The 21,467-nt window shown below is 51.0% G+C and overlaps 10 protein-coding genes and 1 non-coding gene across 11 annotated transcripts; 7 read left to right on the top strand and 4 right to left on the bottom strand.

Annotated features, from left to right (window-relative positions):
* Positions 1-284: 284 nt before the first annotated feature.
* On the top strand, positions 285-823 carry ACHE_11374A (DUF1748 domain-containing protein; the record flags this gene model as incomplete). Its single annotated transcript, XM_043275936.1, has 4 exons — positions 285-290; positions 376-415; positions 492-534; positions 682-823. The coding sequence occupies 4 exons, from the start codon at positions 285-287 to the stop codon at positions 821-823; spliced, it is 231 nt and encodes a 76-aa protein (XP_043132494.1).
* A 373-nt stretch (positions 824-1,196) lies between these two features.
* On the bottom strand, positions 1,197-2,609 carry ACHE_11373S (F-box protein; the record flags this gene model as incomplete). Its single annotated transcript, XM_043275935.1, has 2 exons — positions 1,197-1,318; positions 1,373-2,609. The coding sequence occupies 2 exons, from the start codon at positions 2,607-2,609 to the stop codon at positions 1,197-1,199; spliced, it is 1,359 nt and encodes a 452-aa protein (XP_043132493.1).
* Positions 2,610-3,357: 748 nt separating this feature from the next.
* ACHE_11372A (uncharacterized protein) lies at positions 3,358-5,766 on the top strand (the record flags this gene model as incomplete). The annotated part of the gene is made up of 1 exon (XM_043275934.1): positions 3,358-5,766. The coding sequence occupies one exon, from the start codon at positions 3,358-3,360 to the stop codon at positions 5,764-5,766; it is 2,409 nt and encodes an 802-aa protein (XP_043132492.1).
* A 402-nt stretch (positions 5,767-6,168) lies between these two features.
* ACHE_11371A (DUF1769 domain-containing protein) lies at positions 6,169-7,327 on the top strand (the record flags this gene model as incomplete). The annotated part of the gene is made up of 2 exons (XM_043275933.1): positions 6,169-7,015; positions 7,086-7,327. 2 exons carry the CDS (start codon positions 6,169-6,171, stop codon positions 7,325-7,327), a joined length of 1,089 nt encoding a protein of 362 aa, XP_043132491.1.
* Positions 7,328-7,404: 77 nt separating this feature from the next.
* Positions 7,405-8,677, bottom strand: lysB (homoisocitrate dehydrogenase lysB; the record flags this gene model as incomplete). The annotated part of the gene is made up of 4 exons (XM_043275932.1): positions 7,405-8,248; positions 8,313-8,482; positions 8,555-8,595; positions 8,650-8,677. 4 exons carry the CDS (start codon positions 8,675-8,677, stop codon positions 7,405-7,407), a joined length of 1,083 nt encoding a protein of 360 aa, XP_043132490.1.
* A 1,255-nt stretch (positions 8,678-9,932) lies between these two features.
* Positions 9,933-11,672, top strand: ACHE_11369A (uncharacterized protein; the record flags this gene model as incomplete). The annotated part of the gene is made up of 1 exon (XM_043275930.1): positions 9,933-11,672. One exon carries the CDS (start codon positions 9,933-9,935, stop codon positions 11,670-11,672), a length of 1,740 nt encoding a protein of 579 aa, XP_043132489.1.
* A 774-nt stretch (positions 11,673-12,446) lies between these two features.
* ACHE_11368S (uncharacterized protein) lies at positions 12,447-14,242 on the bottom strand (the record flags this gene model as incomplete). Its single annotated transcript, XM_043275929.1, has 3 exons — positions 12,447-13,924; positions 13,975-14,141; positions 14,205-14,242. 3 exons carry the CDS (start codon positions 14,240-14,242, stop codon positions 12,447-12,449), a joined length of 1,683 nt encoding a protein of 560 aa, XP_043132488.1.
* Positions 14,243-14,393: 151 nt separating this feature from the next.
* On the top strand, positions 14,394-15,202 carry ACHE_11367A (mitochondrial 37S ribosomal uS8m domain-containing protein; the record flags this gene model as incomplete). The annotated part of the gene is made up of 2 exons (XM_043275928.1): positions 14,394-14,563; positions 14,629-15,202. 2 exons carry the CDS (start codon positions 14,394-14,396, stop codon positions 15,200-15,202), a joined length of 744 nt encoding a protein of 247 aa, XP_043132487.1.
* Positions 15,203-15,710: 508 nt separating this feature from the next.
* On the top strand, positions 15,711-16,979 carry ERG26_1 (erg26, C-3 sterol dehydrogenase; the record flags this gene model as incomplete). Its single annotated transcript, XM_043275927.1, has 3 exons — positions 15,711-16,214; positions 16,290-16,838; positions 16,917-16,979. The coding sequence occupies 3 exons, from the start codon at positions 15,711-15,713 to the stop codon at positions 16,977-16,979; spliced, it is 1,116 nt and encodes a 371-aa protein (XP_043132486.1).
* A 1,908-nt stretch (positions 16,980-18,887) lies between these two features.
* ACHE_11365A (uncharacterized protein) lies at positions 18,888-20,175 on the top strand (the record flags this gene model as incomplete). The annotated part of the gene is made up of 3 exons (XM_043275926.1): positions 18,888-19,009; positions 19,099-19,170; positions 19,263-20,175. 3 exons carry the CDS (start codon positions 18,888-18,890, stop codon positions 20,173-20,175), a joined length of 1,107 nt encoding a protein of 368 aa, XP_043132485.1.
* A 1,092-nt stretch (positions 20,176-21,267) lies between these two features.
* On the bottom strand, positions 21,268-21,357 carry ACHE_t10024S. The gene has a single exon. It is a non-coding gene; the product is annotated as a tRNA-Val (tRNA).
* Positions 21,358-21,467: the final 110 nt, after the last annotated feature.

The raw sequence follows: 21,467 nt of genomic DNA, 5'->3' as shown, positions 1-21,467 counted from the left end.
TCAGGTGACAAAATCCTCGCTGCCTGGAACTAGCCTTAATATGGCTAGTGCACCAGCCACCCGGTGTCACATGCGCCGGGTCACGTGGTAAGCCGATCGGGCAGCCGGCGGTCAGTTCAGCTCTCCACCTGATCAGCCTCCGCCTAGTCAGAGTCAGTTTACCTGCCTTCACCTTTTCTTTTCCTTCAGTCCCGGAGCACACTTTCTCTCGTTTCTCGTTAATTTTTTTTCTTTGATACCCTTATCTACTTTTACTCTGCTAGCCCCCGGTTCCTTCAGTCATCATGGTGGTATGAAACTCTTGGCTTAATCGGAATGAGAGGATCGGAATGCGTGGGTGGATGAGTGGATGGAGGCTGATATGGATGTGACCAGTTCGCCCGTCTGACCCATTACGCTTTTGACGCGGTGCTTGGTACGTTCCCCTTTCCCTCTGTGCGCGTTGCAGTTTCAGCGTCAAAAGAAAATAAACCAAAACTAACCCTCGGCAGTCTCCGCCTTCCTCGCCGGCGTGAAGCGCTCAACTGGTCTGACGTACGCTCTCCCGTCCCCGTGATCCATACTCTACAATCACAATAAGCAAAAAGCAAAAAAAAAAAGAAAAAAGAAAAGAAAAGAAAAGCAATGAAATAGAGAAAAGAAAAGCTAACCTCTTCATCCCACGCCTGGGATCTTCGACAGCCCCAGCCTCGACTCCGACAAGATCACCGAGAACAAAGACTTCAAGAAGTGGATCGACAGCTACCTCGGTGTGGGCGAGTGGGTGATGGATCAGAGTGTGTTCGTTTTGGGGTCGTCGGGCTGGTTTGAGCGGAAGCGGTGATTTTACTCTACAGGAGTACGTATAGGATGGGGGATCGCAATACCGGGTTCTTTGAGGTTTCCTTTGTTGGTGTATATGGATAGGGATTGCTCCCGGTGCCACGGCAAGAGGGCTATGACTGATGAACCTGAGGTCTTCTGAATGCGGGCGTTTAGGAATTTCGACCATGATACCTATTTTCTTTGCTTATATTGCAGTATTTCCACACTTCCGTCAACTAAGATGTTTGTCTTTTCTGCTGTATGCACTGATACTGATACTGAAGTGTCTAACAACCGAGAGTATATACTCCGAACGCAATGTGCAGAGTCAAGTCCGTAACGCCCAAAATGCAGTGTCCAATGCAGGACAAAGGGTATATCATGAAACATAACTAGGTCTGAAGAAGGGCGTCAATATCCACACGTCGGAAATAAGAGATATGGCCCATAGATTCCCAGTAATGGGCCACGCAATCGGTAGATACAAGGATAAGCTGTGAAGGTAACCAAGTATCTGTGTGTGTCAGCTATAGTAGAACCATTATCGGCACGGAGTACTCCGGCTTACCATCTCGGAAACCTAAGCCCGCAACATGGCCTTCGCTTCGGACGACTCGTGCATTCCGGAAGAGCGAGTCGTTCGCGATCCGGACGAACCCGCCTTGTCCGATATCTTCTGCGGCGAAAGATATCTCTCCCCTGGGGACATTTGGGTCCCCTGTGAGTTTGATGGCCTCCAAACGGCCATGCGGAATCCACCCGGTGTTTTCCGTTTCTGGTGATGTCGTAGAGCCATCTGTAGTGTCACGTTGGAGGAAGAGCAAGAACTCGCAACCGTGGGCCGAGTAATCTCCAACCCATATACCTTGGTACGGCTTCTCTCTCGTCGGTGTATATAGACTAAGATCCAGCGTCGCGAAGGTCGTAAGAGTCTCACCATTGCCGGCGGTGAAGAAAGGCATCCCTAGACGGAAGTGCGCCCATCGTCGGATGCGAAATGCGATTTCAGAGACATCATCCAAATGCCGTGGCGGTTCATCCCCTTCCGACAAATCCTCATCCATATCTCGATAAACCCGCTGGTCACTGGGGATGTTTGGCGGTGGCCACTTTTGATCCACGGCCATTTCCGAGTCCGGGGGTTTGTTCGAACATAGAGAAAACGAGTTAAAGACGTATTGGTACTCGAGTGCCATGGGCATACGGGTCTCCCCGTTTAGATACTGCGGCGTGCGCGGTGGCCCTTCAGCAGACGGAGTATTCTTCAAAAACAATACCGGATCATCCAACCAGAGACTGACTTTGGGATTGAACGACTGAACAATGACATCCGGATTCCACTCCCAGATCTGAAAGGCATGGTTCCTTCGTTCCGCTACCACTCGGTATGCCTCAATGACACCCCGTCGGTTATCGTACCGCGCCAGGATCAAGTTCCCCGTGTGTTCCGTATCCGCGAACCAGACCCTATTCTGGGGGATGAACCAGCAGGGATAGTATGCTGCGTAGAGACTGCGGAACGAGGTAAATGGACCGGGGTCGTGGATTTTGAAGGGTAGATGGGCGTTTAGCAGATCGGCCCATAGGAGGTTGTTGGAGGCGTGCTCGGCTAAGCTGCGGCAGGTGCGAGATATTCGGGTGAGATCTAATACGGAGAGTTCGGATAGGACTTGCTGTAGGAGTTCTGGGGGTAGTTGGAGCAGTCGGGATTCTGAATCGGGTGGAAGAGCTTCGGTTGATGGAAGACTCCCCTCCAGGCTGGGAACCGCATCGTTACTCGTGTCCGGTTCGATGTTCATTGCCATTGTATTGTTTGGTGACTATGTTGGCTCCTCTTGAAGATCGTATGGTTGAAGAGGATGCTCTTTTCTGTTGTCCCAGTGGTTGGAGCTGAGTATCCGCCAGGAGGGGAACAGATGACATCATCTGCCAATGCTGTGCGATGGTCTGAAAGTAAACAGTCAGCGAGACATCCCTGAAGTCTCAGGTGCATAGAGAGGATGTGCATGTGTTCGTATGTGTATGGACTGTCCAAAGCGTTGGTGGACGTTGGGAGCATAGATTCGTGATCCACGGTCGGATTGATAAGATAAGGCATTTCTCATCGATCTAAACGCCTGAAGTCCATGAGAGCATGTTGAGGTGGAATACTTTGCATTTGTATGCATTTGTGCCTGTAATTCTTGAATAACTGGCACAGTGCCTGATACGCTAGGTATCAATCACATGACCTTGTTTACCCAGCAAAAATGTGGTGACGCCTAACGCGTCCCAAAGGGGAAAGTGCCTCTTGCTGCCTGCATAGCTTCCCCTTTGGGAATTATTGCATGCTCTGACTCTTCATTTCCCTTTATCTAACATCATCATCTCATCATCGCGTCTTTCCTCTGCAAGGAGCATCTATTGTTTGTTTATTGTGTCTTGGATGAGAAAGGCAAACCCGTGTCGACTTATTTGACCTGTCAGTTACCCCTCCAGGTTTACATACTACTTACATGCATACTAACATCGCACCAGATCTTTATCTGAGTACTGTCCTATCAATATACAGACATGGCAGCGACTGCGGCTACAGCGAGAGCCATCGAGCTCAGACGGAGCCCGAGGAAGCGACGCATTAGTTCTATTTCCAACGCGGGCGTCTCTGGCTCTCCAGCGTCACGTACTAGAAGCCGGAGCCGGTCTGGAAAGCAATCAGATGTATCGACGGACACGAGTACCATAACTCCACGGAGGCCCGGCAAGAAAGTCCGTATCTCGGATCCCGGGCCTTCCACGGGTTTGACGCCTGCTATGATGCGCGCTTCATTCGATGGAAGCAATACGGGCTCTGCACAAAGTACCCCAAGTCGCCAACGGCGATCAACTCCTGCTTCACGGAAAGGCACACAGCGGGTGATGCAATTTATGCCCTTGCGCCAGGCTTTGGATTCCCGGGTACAGCGGAGGATCGGCCGGATGGGTCTCAGTACTGAGATCAATCATATTGAGCGAGAGAAGCGAAATTTTGCTACTTACGAGAAGAAGCTGCAGTCTTTGTTGAAGGAGAGGGAACTGCTGAAGCAAGAACTGGAGAATGCGAAAAAATCCGGTGCTTCTGATCATGGTGAGGAATCTCTTGCTCAGGAGGAATTCATGTTGGAGGCGTCACAGGAGAACCTCGAGGAGTTGGAAGCGGAGACTAGTCGACTTCGACAGGAAGTTTCTTTCTCATCCGCCCAGGATGCCAATGTGGAGTCTGGCATTATGAACGGCGACACTATTATCCTTGATGACACTGGTATGGATGGAAGCACGGTTATTATGTCCGATTCGCCCGATATTCGAGGTGTTGGATATCAACCTGCTATCCCGGATGGTTTCTCGCTACTTGGAAACTCAGCACCCGGTGTCGATTCTTCCATTCAGGCGGAGTTACCTGATCGCAACCAGGAAGCTGAGCTTCGCCGCCTTCAGCTGGACCTTGAGACCGCTAGAAAGGAGAAAAGGGCCCTCTTTGACGCGTGGCGCGCTAACATCGCTTCTCCTGACGGCACTGCCGTTAGTAACAACATTCGCCAGTCGTCTCCGCCACCCGACTTCTTTGTCCAGATCATTCCCACTCTTACTGATGCTCTTGCTCGTGCTTCCGACGCTACTAAGTCACTGGAGTCGGTAAAGAAGGAGCTATCAACACTTGGCTTCTCTGGGAGCAACCCGAGCGAAATCATTTCGGAGATGAGCTCGCGGTTCCGTACAGCATGCATCGAACTCGAACGTGCAGTGCCAGGGGAAACAGCCAATGCGGGTCTGCATTATGGGAATGCCACGCTTGGGGCATTAGTGGAGCGTGTGGAATCGCTCGTCGAGGACTTTGGAAATGAACGCACGGGCCATGATGGAGCCCTGGGCCGCGAGAAAGCGCTTAGAGGCAAGTTTAATGAGCTGCTAACCCGGTATGAAGCCGCGTCAAAGAAGGTTCAAGAACTAGATGTTTCGGCAAAGGACATGCTCCACATGCGGATGCGGATGCGGGAGATGGAACAAGAAGGAGAGAAAAAAGACTTTGGAATCCAGAGATTGAATGCAGCACTGGAACAGTATCGCGGGGATATCAGGAATCTGGAAGCGCTCGTGAGCATCTTGGAAGAAGAGAATACTGCCAGCAAAACGCAACACATCCAGCAGGTATCAGAATTGAAGAACAAGATCTCTGACGAGGAGAAAGCCCGCCGTGCAGCCGAGTCCACAGTTGAACGGCGTGACGCACATATTCGGGATTTGAATCAGACCATTGAGCGCGATCGCATTCGTGCCCGTGATTTGATGTCCTCAATAGAGTCCATCACGAAGGAACGTCAGTCGGCTATCAGCGAAATAACCAACCTTGAGCGAGAGATTGCGAAACAGCACCAGAATCATGAGCAAGAAATTGAAGTCGTCGAAAAAAGACGCCAGTCGGCCATCGCAAGCCTTGAGCATGAGTCTGCGGAACAGCTTCAGCATTGCGAACAGGAAATTGGGGCAATGAATGTGCGCATTTCAGAACTCAATACAGCACTCGAAGAAGCCCGGGCAGAAGCAGAGAAACTTGGTCGCAGCAATGCCGTACTCGAGAAGCAATTGCAGCTCGAAATTGAAGAGCGCGACAATCTCATTGATAGATGGATCGCGGATCAAGAGCGGTCATTTACCTTGATGAAAGAAACCGCCAATGCGGAGCGTCGCAAAGCCAAAGTCCGGTCTGCCAATTATGAATTATTGAAGACAAAGGAGCCTCAGTCAGATAACTCAGTCACGGGCAGCGAACCGATTACTCCGGTCAGTATGCGACATGTGGATATTGATGTTGGTCGAGGCAAGCACCGAAGGCCATTGGATAGCGGGGTTGGGATTCCCACGGACGATGCTTTGGACGACGAACCGTTGAGTGATTTTAATTCGGACGGGGTTGTTTTGCCTTCAGACCCGGCTTATCTCTAATTCGCTTGGCATGATTGCTATATTCTTTCTACTTTGGCTACTATTCTTGGATTGTATCATAATAGGGTTAACCAATACATTGCTTGACGATTATCGGTTCCTGCGATGACGTTGATGGACGTCACATCAACTTCTATTGCATTTATAGCTTTCCTTAGCTTCAAGGGCTCAATTGCATTTCTGAGCTACATTGATCTAATATACTGCAGTATATCAGCACCCTAATACGAGAATCTGCGTGGTATCTGTGAGCCTAACGATATATATCCTGAACAGCCCTCATAATAACAAGCACAGGATAATTTTGTCCATTCGAGTTAACGAATAGAGAAATAAAAAAAAAAAAACATCAGGCACAATTCGTTCTGCTTCATACTCTTACCTATACGATACTCGTATACAATGGCTCCATGCTCCCGATCAACATCAAGCAGCCGTCTAACCCCCAGCCGACGCCGTTCCAGCAGCGCCTCTAAATCAAATACATCAGCGACGTCAGGCGAACTCTTCGACCAAGCACAGCACAAGAAGTACCGACTGAAAGTCACAGCAGGCACTCAATATTACCCGTCAACCCATCAGGTGGTCCCCGTGAACGGCGACGAAACGGTACGCATAGATAATGACCTTGCGACGGTCAGCTTGGCTGTTAGGATCCAGGGTTATAACGGTACCTCCCTTCCTGCCCCCAACCTTCCATACATGAACCTGAATACTAATTGGAAGATAGGATACCCCGACACCTCCCCAACAACCCACCCCATCTTTACCCACCCCACCCACACAACAGACCAATACTCCCTAACCTTCAGCATCATTTTCAAAAAGCCCGTCAACGGCAACGATCTCCTCTTTGGCCACGACTTCGACCGCCCCATCCGCGACCGCCTACCGCCCGGCTTCAACACTGCCCTCCGCCTCGTAAAATGGTCCATCGATCCCTCCATGGACGGTGATGCGTACGCGGATAAACCGTACCTGTTTAGCCCCGCGCTTGCGTCGTGGAATCAGTTCCGGGTTGGGAATAAGGTGAAGAGTGGGGATGAGGTGCCGAGGGTCAATGGAGTTGTTGTGCAGGAGGGGGATGAGGGGGGTGATGCTGGAAAAGTAAGGGAGGAGGCCGGGGTGCCGGGGGATGCGAGTGAGAGAATGAAGTTTTTCCAGGGGGAGGAGGAGAGGAAGAAGTTTGTGTTTGAGGAGGGGAGGGTTTATAGTGTTGGGTTTGGGAATCCGTATTTGGTTTTTAATGGTGAGGCTCGCCTTTTTCTTTTTTGTCTGGCTTGATTGTTTGGTGGTGGCGTGTGTGCTAACCCTAGTAGACTTCTCGCTGCGGTTACCTGGGTTTACGTTGCATGCTACTAAGTATGTTGATGAGAAGAATCATGATTTGCGGTATGTGTTGAAGAATCGGGAGACGGGGGAAGTTTACTTTGTTGTATTGTTTACTCTTGTTCTTGTTGGGACGGAGCAAGAGAAGGAGCATATAAAAGAGGCTGAGGACGGGACGAAAGAAACCAAGGAGAAAGATGGGAATTTGGGGAAGATTGGTTGGGAGGCCTAGTAACTGTACACTGAGATGCAATGAGAAAGAGTGAAATAAACACGTAACGCATTTACATTCTATGATAGAGGACTAATTTAGAATCTCTTCAGCACATCATCCATGACCTCCTGGGTGGTAGCCTTGCCACCCATGTCAGGCGACAAGAACTTGCCCTCGTCCAGATTGGCGTCAACAGCAGTGTAGATCTTAGCAGCAGCGTTCTCCTCGCCCAAGAACTCAAGCATCAGCGCAACACTGCGCAAGGTAGCAATGGGGTTGGCAATGCCCTTGCCCTCAATGTCAGGCGCACTGCCGTGGCACGGCTCACCAATAGCAAAGCCATCACCAACGTTAGCACTAGGCACAAGACCCAGACTGCCAACGAGAGCAGCAGCACCGTCAGACAGAATGTCACCGTACAGGTTAGGAGCGACAATCACATCGTAGTACTCGGGCTGGCGGAAGAGTTTGTACACCATCGAGTCGACAATTTGCTCCTCAACGCGGATCGACGAAAACCGCTCCGCAGCAAGGGCCTTGCGCGCGGTCTCACGGAACAAACCGTCCGTCTGCGACAGCACGTTCGACTTGTGCGTGATGGTCAGCATGGGGTGCGCGCGGGTGGCGTTGGCGGGGGCCACGTCGCGGATCTTCTGGCGGCGCAGGGCGATTTCACCAGCGATGGTGGAGATGCGCGACGAGGCGCTCTCGGAGATACGCTTGATAGCCTCGGCAACCTTGCCGTTGGGAGTGTCCTTGCTGGTTTCCTCCTTGACGTAGAGGTCCTCGGTGTTCTCGCGGACGATGACCAGGTCGATGGGGTCGCGGCCGCTTTCGCCGGAGGTGGTCTTGACGGGGCGAACGTTGGCGTAGAGGTCGAGCTTCTTGCGGAGGGCGACGATGGGCGAGGAGTAGCCGGCGACTTTGGTGCTGGGGGAGCTGCGGGCAGTTAGCATGCCAGATAAATCTTATTTCCATGCAATTGGAGGTTCAATGCACCCACCTGACAGCTCCAAACAGAGCACCGTCACATTCCTTCTTCAGGACATCCACGGTCTTGTCGGGGAGAGCGGTACCGGTGCTCTTGAAGTGGTCGTAACCGGCGTCCAACTCAACGAAACTGAACTTGAGGTTCAGCGACGAGGGAAGGGATTCGAGGACCCGACGGCCAGCCTATCAATTGACATTGTAAGCTTCATTCGTATGTCTTGGTTCATCCTGCCCCTCCTCCGAAATATTGCATACCGGAATGACTTCCCGTCCGATACCGTCACCGGGGATGAGACCTGCAAGGAGATATCAGTGAAAGTCCAATTGAAGGGAGGACGAAGGCAATTGACCGATGCGAAGAGTCCTGGCAGCGGCCATGGCGACTTTTTCTTATGTTTTGACTGTGGTGGTGCTGGAAGAGGCCGTTTTCTTGCATCCGCAATCGGAGCGGGTTTTGTAGCCGGCGGAGCAAAGTTGATCCGCTGTATAGATGGGATTGCACATGTTTAGGCAATTGATGAATTGAAGGTTGGGGCCTGAAGATTGCGAGCTGAAAAACTGATTGTATTGATTTTTTGACTTTGTCAATCAACGCATTGATTATTGCGGGTGAATTCTCCGGATGTCTATGCGCTGCAAGGGACGGCATATGGCGTCAATAGGGATGTCTATTGAACTGTAACTCGTTCTAACAACGAACAATGCAAGATAGATGCAAGCAATGCGATCAGCATTCTGGTAACCTCGCATTTCTATGCTTGCATCAGAAGACAAAGTGCTGGTGTCTGTCTTGAGACCGAGGGCTGTCGGAGATTGATTGCGCATTAATATCAGGGGGAGATTGGCATAACGTCCCGGGATGGAGCAGACTAGGAGAATATCTAGGATGATTCCGCCTCGGATCGCCTTTAGAAGGCTGCTAGAGTGTGAATCAGCCATATTCCAGAAGGTATACACTGAGTCGCATAGAATAGTCTACATAGTAGTCTGTTGTATACTCCGGAACAGTGGTGAATTGCCCGGAGCAGTAGGGGGAGCACAGACAGAATCTCCTTAATAGTTTCATCTCCGGGCAGTTAGTCTGAGTTTGACTGCACTTGTAGGAGTATGTAGTAGTAATCACACTGGGTATGGAGTAGACTCCGGATCCGCCGTTGACCCCTGAAACCGTTGCCTGAGGCGTTTTACCCGTCAGCCTTCCACTTCGCCCTCTCTCTCTCTTCCTCTTTTCCTCCTTCATTTCTTCTACTTTGTCTCTCTTCTTTCAATCTATTCTGCCTTTATCATGCTCTCTTCATCACTGAATTCACCACTGAGACTGTCTCATTGACTCTACTTTTATCCGTCTGTTCAGTCATTCAGTCTGCTTGCATCCCACTCTCCCCCTCCGCCACTCCCCTCCTATATCAACGCGACCTGCCAACCCCCCTCCTGGCACTTATCCTGCGATCTGGCCTCTACGAGTTGGCCTCTCGCGACTTGCAATCTACCCTGAATAGTGCGATTAAGCGACAAAAGTAGCGCGATATCGTCCACGGATACTGCGGATCTCCCCTGACTGACCTCATCCGAGGTTCAGCTCCCTCCTGACAATCGCGTCATCCCAATCGCATAACTCGACCAAGAAGCAACCATGGCTCATCCAGGTGTCCGGAGTCTGCTGGCCAAATTCGAAAACAACAGCAGCCAAAACAATGTCTCGTCTCCACCCTCCCGCGGTAGATCTCCCACTTCCGAGAACTCTGGTTCTGCAAGGCCACTTTCCAAGGTTCGCGCGAGCTTTGTGGCTGTTGACAAAGCTGCTCAGTCGCGGACCTCGAGTGACCTTCCCGCTTCTCCTGCTCGCGTCAGGAGCTTCAATTCGGAAGATCTGGATACCACCGGTAGCCAGAAGAGCGCGGAATCGACTTCTCCTACGACAGCCAGTGGCCTAGGTATCGCCACTCCGGCGGAGTCATCGAAACAGGAATCAGGAAACTCATCGCCGCAGAACGCCAGTTTTCCAGCATCCAAGGCTGACAATGCGCCGACACCAGATGAGAAGCCCAGCCCCGCGAGGCAGGAGGCGCAGCCTGCATCGAATGGCTCAGCTGCGCCTACTCCCAACGAGTCGTCTCGGAAACCAACCACTACTTCCAAGACTGCCACCAAGCAACCATTGAACTCCCGTCAGTCCACTGCCGCCAGATCGTCCCCCGCAAGGTCACCAACCAAAGCGCGCACGGAGACGTCGCCGGCCAAACCTGCTACTCGTGCAACCAAACCCGCTACCTCCAATGAGCCGACTAAGAGCGTCGCCTCCAAGTCAAGCCGCACATCTCTAAACACCGCCACCAAGGCACCTTCGCGACCTAGTCGTCCTTCAACAACCCCCGCGCGTGATGCAACCAAGACAACCGCCGCCTCTCGCGCTTCGACCATCACTACCACCAACACCACCAAGCCTGCAACCAAGTCGCCAACCAGGCCCGCTCGCCTCCCTGCCGCTGCTACCGCGCCGACCCAATCAGCTAAATCGAAGGGTACAGCAACTACTATATCGGCTGCGTCGCGCAAACCACCCACCTTGAAGAACGGAACTAGCGCGCGTTCATCCACGCCAACTGCTTCTAGCGTTCGCAAGCAAACCCCTCGTGGGTCGCCGCAGAGCCAGTCGTCTAGCGAGCGGCCAGGCTCGCGAGCGAGCAGTGCCAGTTCCAGGCCGGTTGACGAAGGATTCCTGGCTCGCATGATGCGCCCAACCGCTAGCTCTGCCAGCAAGACGCATGAAAAGGTGGACGTCAAGAGCCCTCCTAAAGCATCCAAACCGATCCAAGGCACAAAGAGAGCCGTACCTAAGACCAATGTCCACTCGAAGATCCAGGGAGCCAAGCCCGCAGCTAAAGCTGCAACTAAGCCTAAGGACGAGAACAGTGAGACTATTTCGACAGAAGGGATTACCAAGAAGCCAGCAGAGTCTATTCCTGAGGAGTCTGCTCAGCCAGTTGAGAAATCTGCTGCTCCTGAGAAGCTTGCTGAGGAGCCCAAGGAGTCAAAGGAGCCCGCCACAGAGGTGGCTGAGGCATCCCCTGCCCAGGAGCCTTCTGTCCAGGAGCCTGTGACCGAGTCCAACGATGCCCCGACCGAAGCGCAGCCTTCCGACGAGGCACCCATCGAGACCTCTATTGAAGCCAAGCCCGAGGAACCCACTGAGCAGCCTGTCGACACCCCCTCTATCCCCGAGGAGGTCACTACTGAGCAAACCGTCCCCGAGGCCTTCCTCAAAGCTAAGGAGCCTGTCGCTGAGTCTCTTGTTGAATCTCCAATGGAGAAGTCGGCTGAGAACACTGAGGTTGCTACCCCGGCAGCCGAGGTCGACGTTGAGAACAAATAAACTACTTGCGACAATTGAAGATTCCTCTTCTCTTTGTTTGAGGGGTTCCTGACATTTCCCGTCTTTTCCTTGCCCGTCTTCTTTTGGCTTTTTCACTTTCTTTCCCCCTTTATACCCTTACGATCGCGACGCCAGATGATCTCATCTATTTCCAATCGCGATGCCCTTTCTCTTCTTCAAATACCTTCTATTTTTTGTTCGGACCAACCGACTGCATCGGACTGTCGGAGCATTTACCAGTGTGGAGTTGTGTTTTTTCTTGGAGCGCTAATCGCATTTCTCACCTTTGCATATCTGAGCATTTTCTTCTCTTCATCCCATTTTTTCATTCTTGGTCTACATATTTGTCGGATTATCTTCGTTGCACAGGACGGTGTCAGGGTCTTACTCGACCGCGCGGGCTGGTTGGTTGGTTGTGTTTGGTTTCCTTGTGCTGTGTCGGTTTCTTCTTTCATTGTTTTGATTGTCATTTTATCAATGGAGATATGTTATTTGGATGATTTCTCGGATCGGTTTTGTACGGTGGTACAGCTTGTGGATATTGCCTTTGATCTATCTCCTTATTTATATTTGCACTGTAGGTAGTAGTTAGGTTAGCACTGAATTATACATATCAGAAAGTCTCCCTCGTTTACATGTCTACATCCCTACAAGGTCACTCATGTGTCTCATGCTCAGGGTATCGTACTCATGTATTACTATACCATCCTATCCTATCCTCAGGAAAAAAATCACAATCTGATATAAACAAAACACAGAACCATGGACCCACAGTTACAACTTCTTCTCCAATTTCTTCAGAAACCGATTTACTCCGCTCTCCACCCTCGCAGCACGATTCTCCAACTTGCCCGGTCGCTGCGCAGGCACGGCACCGGCGCCCTTTGACAGCGTCTGTTGTTGCTGTTGCGGTTGCTGCTGTTGCAACTGCTGTTGCTGTAGTTGTAGCTGTTGTGCGTAGAGATGAGCATTTGGATCAAATTCGTTGGTGTTGGGGATAGTGAATTGTCCAATTTGTGGGGCGGGAGCGAGCTGTTGTTTTTGTTGGAGTTGCTGTTGCTGGAGTTGGAGTTGGAGTTGGGCTTGGGGGTTTTGAGAATTGTAGAGGTATTGTTGTTGTTGTTGTTGCTGTTGAAGTTGCTGTTGCTGGATTTGGTAAAGGTATGCGTTGGGGTCTTGAGTTTGAGCTTGGGCTTGGGCCTGGGGCTGAGTCTGTGGCTGGGGTTGAGGTTGAGGTTGAGGGGGTGGTGCGAAAGAGAGGGATCCCGTCCGGTTGAGCTGTTGCGGTTGTTGTACATTCCCTGGGAAGAACGGGGATGATGGACTAGCCGCATATGTGGGCATGAGTGGCACACCCGGGGGGCTTTGAATGGATGAAGAGCGGGAGGAGAGGGACCCGGAATGTGTCAGACCAGGCGCACTGCTTGGGGGTAGTCCGGCGCTGGGAGGTGGCGATGCATAGCCTCCAGGCATTGAATAGGGCAGAGGCTGGGTCGGAGGGGATGCGAACGCGCCTGGGGTTTGCGATGGGGGCGTGTATGGGATGCCATGGTCGGCTGCCACAGCTGCTTGTAGGCCGGTCCCGTCAGCACCGTCTGCTGGTGGTGGTGTCTTTTCGCGATGCTGGATGGGCTCGGGGGCAGCTGGTGCGGCGGGGTTGTATGGTAGAGGTGCGCATTGTGCGGGTTCCTGATGCTGCTCTGCTGGTGGTTGGGAGAAAGGCGTTCCTTGCTGAGCCGGGCTAATGCTTGGAGTAGCAGAAGTGGGCGCAGGAGGTAACGTTGCTGATGGAGGGGGAGGAGGAAAGGTGTTGATTCCAGCATGCACTGGCGTTGTTTTCGAGGTTGGAAATGTCTCGGTCCGAGAATTTCGTGTTTGGCCGTTTTGATATGCCGGGTCTGTCACGGCCACGTTCTCGAGCTGCTGTACCACTGAACTAATGTTGTTATGGCTTTCGTCGTGGCTGTGGTTCTCCAACTGTGGATGTCTGTCTGATGCAATCTGTGAGGGAGACAATATGCTCTCAATCACGTCCAAGAACTGGTTGACATCTTCCTGCGTCCAGAAATACACGTCCAGCGTGTGCAGGCGGAAGAGATCATCCTGGTCGCTGCTGGGCAGTCGCCATTCATAAAGACTGGCAGGATTTGGGGGAGGAGGGAACGCTTGCGGATTGGGATCTGGTCCATCGACTGTCACGGTGCAGAGAGTGGGGAAACGAGTCGAATGGTCTATATGAACACGGTCCAGCGCTGTGGATGTCAGTACAAGCACAGCTGTATAAAAAGACTATTTCGCCTACCTCCATTGAATGCATCCTGAAAAGGTGTTCCCGGGTTATTGGCGACCTCAATCCGGGATTTGTGCTGGGCAGCATCGTGGTAGATGTAGAGATACGAGCCCTTGTCGAATCGATGATGGATGGGCTTGGGAGTAGGCTCTGAGAAATAGGAATGGACGTCCGCGAAGCTGGTACAAGTCCATGATTGTCAGAATAAACTACAACTATTCCTCTCGTCTGTTCATACTCACACAGTCAACATTCGCTCTTCACCCGGTAATGGAGGCATGATTATATAGCAGGATGTAACCTCCAACGGTTGTTCACAGATGAAACAACAGAAATGAGGGGAGACTTACCTATCCTTAAATACCTGTCAACCTCCCTCTAGCACCAAATCCCATCAGCCTCTCAGCGTTGTCCTCGAAGCGCCGGCACTAATGCTCGGCGCTTGTGATGATGCCGATACGGCGTGTGATTTGCTGCTGTTATACATCGCCCGGATCAACTTCGGACCGGGAAATTTCATTCTCTCCGAATCTTGCTCCGTGTATGTTGTTGCTATACAGCAGATTGACATATTGACGGCAGCTTCTACACTGGGATTTTGGTGAGTATTTTCTCTCCAGCTAATTGATCGCATGATACAATTGCTAATCGCTACTTGAGGTCCAGCCCAGACAACCAAAAACCCCCGCAATCCCTCAGGCCTCGGAGGTCAATTGAACCCATCACAATGTCCCTCGTTCACCTCGCCCACGTCTGCTCGCATTTGAACAATGCCACCAAGGCCCGTCTCGGTCTCACATCGATTCCCAACACAAAACTGCATCTGAGTCTTTCACTCGCCCTCCAGAACGATGGCTTTGTCTCCTCCGTTGTCCGCGGCGGAAAGACACCTCCCCCGCCGCATCTCCTCTTGGGTACCCCGGCCGTCAACGATCCAGTTCAAGAACTAGAGCCTGTGACACAGAAAAATATTGCCTCGAGACGACTATGGCTGGGACTGAAGTACTGGCAAAGTGAGTCGGTGTTGGGCAAGATGGTTCCGATCAGCAAGCCCACCCGGAGAATCAACCTGGACCTTCGGGCACTCCGCCGGGTGGTCAATGGAGAGACGAGTGACTATGTTGAGGGAATTCGGTCGCCTGGAGAGTCCCTCTACCTGTCGACAGATCGGGGAATTATGGAAGCAAGAGAATGTGTGGAGAAGAAGGTCGGTGGATTGGTGCTTTGCAGAGTGCTCTAAAGCTGGGGAAGTGTCATGATTTCGTTTTCTTTTCCTCTTCTGATTCTCGTTGTCCTTATGGCTGTCGTGTTTGCATTCATTCCGGAGTTCGGTCAGTCGAAACGTCTCCCATGCCATGTTTCGAGCTTATGGATTGTTCTTTTTTGCGACTTGGGTTGGATACCTGGGGCTGTGTATAGTATGATAACGTGAAGTGCCCTTTTTCTCTTATCCGTTTCTTTCTGCGCTTGTTCTTAACTCTCTGTATGGGCAGAGAAAATGTGTATGAGTACAATGACAGATGCTGCCAGTGTATCAGTGAATTCGAGCAGTGAAAGAAACCAACAGAAATTCTAATCGCAATATCCATCGATGTTTGAGCTCAGCTACACGACTGATTGCTGTAGTCGTTTGCTCCATCCCTGTGGGTTGCATTCTGCTTGTCCTGTTCGGGCATTTAATGGATTGCGGAAAGACCGCGGCTCCCCTCCGTCACATAACCTACAACCAACATCAACAGCGCTGAGCCATGCCTTCAGCAATGCGCGATACAAGAGAAAATCCCTCGCTGCGCAATATCCTCATATCTGGCGGGACTGGATTCGTGGGTTCCGCCATCGCTCGAGCTGTCGCAGAACAACATCCGAAGTGTACCATCACCGTCCTAGACCGCGCTCCCCCCGATGGTACGCACGAATTACCCGACGACGTCGCATTCATCCAAGCAGATGTCACTGTCCCTGATACACTTTACAATGTGCTTCAACAAGCCAGACCGGAAATCGTCATCCATACAGCGGGTATTGTTCCAGCTCTGAGCGAGCGGTTTGGTAGGAGGCTAGAACAGCTGGTGCGGAAGACCAACATCGAAGGGACAAGGAACATGTTGGATGCGGCTAAACAAGCGGGTGTCAAGGGAGTTGTCTACACGAGTACTTGTTGCGTTGTGACGGATGATATGAGCATACCATACGAGAACATCGATGAGCAATGGCCGATACCATCGTCGTCGCTAATCTATGGAGAGTCCAAGGTTGTTTCACCTACCCATTCAGATCTCTTACCATGGTAATCGCGGGACGGGCCTTGCTAATCATTCGTGAATCAGGCCGCGGCAGAAAGAATAGTTCTCGAAGCCAACAGCAACACAATGGCCACCTGCTCCCTCCGACCCTCTGTGCTCTGCGGCCCTGGAGACCCTCAACTCCTCCCGCCCATTCACACCTGCATCTCCAAATGGGAAACCCCATTTATAATCGGAGACGGCTACAACCTGTGGGACGTCACCTACGTGACCAACGTAGGGGACGCACACGTCTTGGCAGCAGAGAACCTTATCTCCTCACGGACCGCCGCTGGCGAGGCCTTTTTCATCCAGAACAACGAGCCCATTACCTTCCGCGACTTCTGCCTGGCCATCTGGGCCCAGTTCGGCCACACCCCACCCTTTGAGATCCACATTCCCCGGTGCATGGCGTATGTAGCTGGTTGGGTATGTGAGATTTTGACCTGGGTGTCTGGGTCGTCGACGACCCTTAGCCGCGGGAGTGTGGGCGATGCATGTTCTGTCCGGTATGCGAGCGGAGACAAGGCGAAGCGGATCCTGGGATACGAAGCTCGGGTGGGAATGGAGGAGGCTGTTCGGTTGAGTTGTGAGGTGAGTCTGCGTTTCGATGTGTTTCTTGAATTTGAGGGATTTCCTCTCTCCTTCTGACCATTGGTTATGTATATGTAGGATTATGCGCGGCGAAATGGAATCGAATTACCAGCGCCAGTGAGTGATAAGAAGCAACAATGAATATAAGATGGAAATGTTCGGGCTTTTGAATTAAAAAATAATACACGGCGAATCACGATGCGACATTGTTTATGGAAAGACATGGGCCTAATGATATCCTGTTTCATTTATTTATTTTTTGATTTGGCGCGGAGATTCCGGTTCACAGTTCAATAGCCTGGTGGATTCGTGATTGCTTTTTGCTTTCTATTTTGGTGGCTGCTACAGTGACATCCTTGTATATTATGCCATATACGGAAACGACACCATCTACCGGGAATTCCCTCACAGCGGAGTAAGATTCCAGATACCACATAAGAACGATAATCTGGACCCAATGCTAGCCCATTCGGTTGCCCGGGACTTGGGCAACAACACATGCAGTGCTGAGGTGTATGCCCAATACATAGCACCAAGAGGTATAATTGCCATGTATTATTATTCTTTCGGAACAGACAGGATGGTGATCCATGCTTTCAGTGCATTGCCTGCGTCCCGAATGGCAGGCTGCGACGCTGCCACTGTCCGTTATTGTACTTGTAGAGGGGCCTTTTTTTTTTTTTTCCGAACCCCGGACTGGGGGCGGAAGCTGCAGAATGTGTGAGGCATTTGGAGGTGATTGGCAAGTCGCATGGAACCGAACAGTTCAGCAAGAATAATCGCACTATCTATTTTTCTTTGTATCCGGTGAGCATCTGTACATAGTAAGGTGTAGCTAATGTATAGTTGTGTGCGGTGTCGGGTGTCCCTCACGACGACGACCACCACCAACACAGCAACAAATCAATCAATCAACCGCCTCATCTCGTCGGCATCTCCAGTATTGGCCCACGGTGAACAATTGCCAACGCGAGATTCTTCCCGAGCCACACACAATTACTCCAGAGTACAGTCATCTTGCTGCTAACTCACAGACCGAACAACGCAAGTGGACGTGGCCCCGTCTGGATTGCTGCCCAAAGGCCAACAGCCAAACAGCCCTCCTTCTCGCTCCGCCCACGTCCGCCCACAGCTTCCTATGGCCTGGCGCCTGCTGCTTTTTTATTATTATGTATTCGGACGTTTCGGTTCGGTCCATGAATCATGCCCACCATCCATTCTCTTTGGCTGATTTTTTCTATGTCGCTTCCTCCTATTCTCTCTTGGGCATAGGATCATCGTCTTGCACCCTTCGGTGGCGTTGTTGTTTCCCCCTGGAATATTTGGATTGAATGGTGATTGAATATTGGGATCTGTAGGTTCTAGCCTATTGTCCACTGTTGCTGTTGTTTTCCGTGTGGGAAAAGGAAAAAAAAAAAAAAGAAGAAGAAGAAGCAGACAGCTGAGACGCCCGCTTCGGCGTGTTTCCTGCTTGCTTGCTTCCTTGCTTGCTTTGACTAGTTACGATTTTGATTACTATAGATCACTTATTCCCGTCTCCCGTCTGATCTCCCCGTCATCGTGGCTTTATTATTATTATTATTTTTCTTTTTGTTCCACCAGAACTCCTCTTACCCGGCCTGATAGCCCCCCCAGTCTCCAGTGAAAAAACACTCTGGTCGATTGGCAACTGTTCGATTGGCGGTGAGACCAAGCTGTTCCAAGTTGGGTCCTACGAGGGGGTCCCCTGGGCGAACATCGAACATCTTCGTCATTTCATTCGATCCGGCTCTCCCTCGGACGTGGAGTTCTTCACAAGCCCTATCTGGCGGGTTCATATGGAGTGCTGACCTCTATATATATGTACCGTGCGGGATCCAAGGAAGAACTTAATCTGATAAGCCCTGCTCCTGTTCCTGGTCCATTCATACCACTTCCGGTCACAATACTATCTCAATCTTACTACTATTTCGTCATCTTCTTCTTTTTTTTTTCTTTCTTGCTTTGTTCCCTGTTATCCGTCGGTGCCCGTTGGTTTATATTCCAATCGCTTGAACTTTGTCTTGCTTCATGCACCGTCTTCCTTCACCTCCCTTAATGGCGAACTTCAGCCCATTCTCAAGTGCCGCATCCAATACCGGATCGCGCGCGCATTCGATCAGCAGTGATCCCGAATCGTGGTCTCGTCACAGGTCAGCTCAATTGCATATTTGCACTCTCCTTTGCCTACCCCTGTTCTTGTTTGTCTCGAATGCATTTGAGAGAAGCTCACCTATGACAGTACCAGTACCATGTCTCAACAAACCCAGAACTACGGAACCTCACCCGAGAACCCGTGGATCTTTCAACCAAGGTACCCCTTTACCGCATCGTCTTACCCTTTCCATTTCGCGGCCCGTTCCCAACTGGAGACTATATACTGAGGTTCTTTTCTTAACTCTCCAGCACACGAAGAGCATTTCCTTCGCCTTTTGATTCCATTGACCAGGTTGCTGCAGCAAAGCCGCTCAAGCAGTCGTGGTCAGACTTTGACTACCACATCCCCGTGTCCTCGGGCAAATACGAGCCTTTCCCGGGTCCTGACTTTCCATTCGAAAGCATCAAGTCAGACCCGGCGCCGGCGCCGGCGCCTGTATATCGTGAATTCGATCACCCGGCTCGTCTGCCTCCGACAGCCCTGAGCCAGGACTACGACTTTGGTAAACGGTTGGACGATGCGGAAATCTTTGCTGAAGCTAGCACCCGCAGTGCCATCGAGAAGTCCAAAAGCTCTACCCGCCATCGCTCGCAAAGACGACCTTCCAACCGGGATGAATTCGATGGCCCACATCAATATCTGAAGCCTCCTCCTGGCCATGAGATAGCGGCCCAGGCACGGGAGCTGCCACACCTCCCCACTAACCTTGATGTTTCGGAGCAGGACCATATCCTGAATTCGGTCAATGACCGACTGTCGAAATGTGCATATGATTTCATTGCCAAGTACCAGTTCCCAGTTCCAGTGGAAGCAGACAAGAGAACAGTCAACTGCGCTACTGACCGAGAATGGACCGAATGGGTGTACCTTCTGAAGAGACTGGCCACCAAGCGCCGGATACCAGCCCGGTTGTTGTACAACGGCCAGATCAAGCAATTAGTTACAGTCCTGGAGAATTCCCTGGAAATGAGACATGCTGCCAAGCACCAGTCCCGGCCCATCAAGGATGATCGCAATGTGCTCCAGCTTATCTCCGCGGGGACTCAGGTCGCAAAGATCCTCAAGGATTGCTGTGCTATGGAGTTCATGGACAGTCTGTATATTGATACAGAGAGACTTATTCATCAACGAAAGAGTCGCCGTGTGAAGTTTGCGCCTTGAACGATTTTCTTTTTGTTTTCCATGTTTATTTTTTCGTCCTGGATATCGCCGCCTATTCCCGTTTGGCCATTGTTGGATTACACCGGACCCATAGGACAATTTTGATTATCCGCCCATGGCATTATATTGATGACCCCGTTTCCATGGAAAAATGATGCCCAGCCAGTCTGTCCGTCTTTGGATCACCATGGATTGCCCTATTTCAACTATCCAGTTGCCAGGAAGGAATTGTTCCCTCCAACTTTACAGAATGCTGAGGCCAAGCAGTTTCCTTCGGATTTTTACAATGCCCATTTCTCAGGCTCCATTCTAGGTTTATTCTGGACTTTCTCCGGCACACGGCTATGATAAACGACAGCATAAGAAACGAGTCTCTTAAATTGTTACCGGCTTGAATTTTCCATTCAGCGTTTTTTGTCTCATGACGATGATGATATGATGAAATGACCATGGATTTGCGCTTTCGCTTGCTTTTCTTGATGTCTTTCCTATTGTTGATGTTGCTGATGTATTTGTTCTGGATATTCTTCCTGCTCCTCTATGTGGTTGGCTGAGATTGATTGATTAGTGTGTGGGTTCGGTTCTGTTCCTTTTGCATTCTGAGAGTTGAGGCTGGGAGGAAGGCTACATGCATCTTTGGTTTGTGGTTTGCCGGGCATACTTCTACTACTATTGCATTAACTGTGCCACCATGCTGTCTCCTGTTGTCAAAATGTCCAGCCGGCTGGAAAAAAGAAAAAAACTTACGACTGTTACGTGTCTCTGTCTAAATCCGATATGTCTTGTCTTGTCCTGTCTTCTCTTTGGAGGTCACCGGTGATCTATATCCTTATTTGCCGAGGCATTGTCTGAATGTAGCACTACTCGCTCACTTCACACTTGTTGAGTCCGGAGGACACTGGCTTTGTTCTTGATTGTTACGCTTTCGCTTTCGCTAAATGATATGGCCATCCACAATCCAATCTACACCCGACAATCCACCGACTTCCATCCGGCCCAATCCACTGGCACTGGCCCGACTCGACCCACACGCACCCACACCACGGCACCACCGGAGTGAGAAAAAAAAGTCACAATCGACGCAAAAAGATATGACCAGACTGGGGCTCGATCCCAGGACCTTATCGGAACCAGTTGTTTGAACTGTTAACGATACGTGATAACCAACTACACCATCCGGCCAATTCTTAAATATCCGGGGGATTTCTAATTCTATGAGAAGAAACATAGATCGATAGAATTATGGTATAGACATATCGTTTCAATCAAGAGGAATTGGGAGTTATTTGTCT

Source organism: Aspergillus chevalieri, chromosome 1 (genome assembly GCF_016861735.1).
Source record: "Aspergillus chevalieri M1 DNA, chromosome 1, nearly complete sequence".
Lineage (NCBI taxonomy): Eukaryota > Fungi > Ascomycota > Eurotiomycetes > Eurotiales > Aspergillaceae > Aspergillus > Aspergillus chevalieri.
The sequence above is the reverse complement of the archived record's forward strand: the minus strand, read 5'-3'. Positions and strand labels throughout refer to the sequence as shown.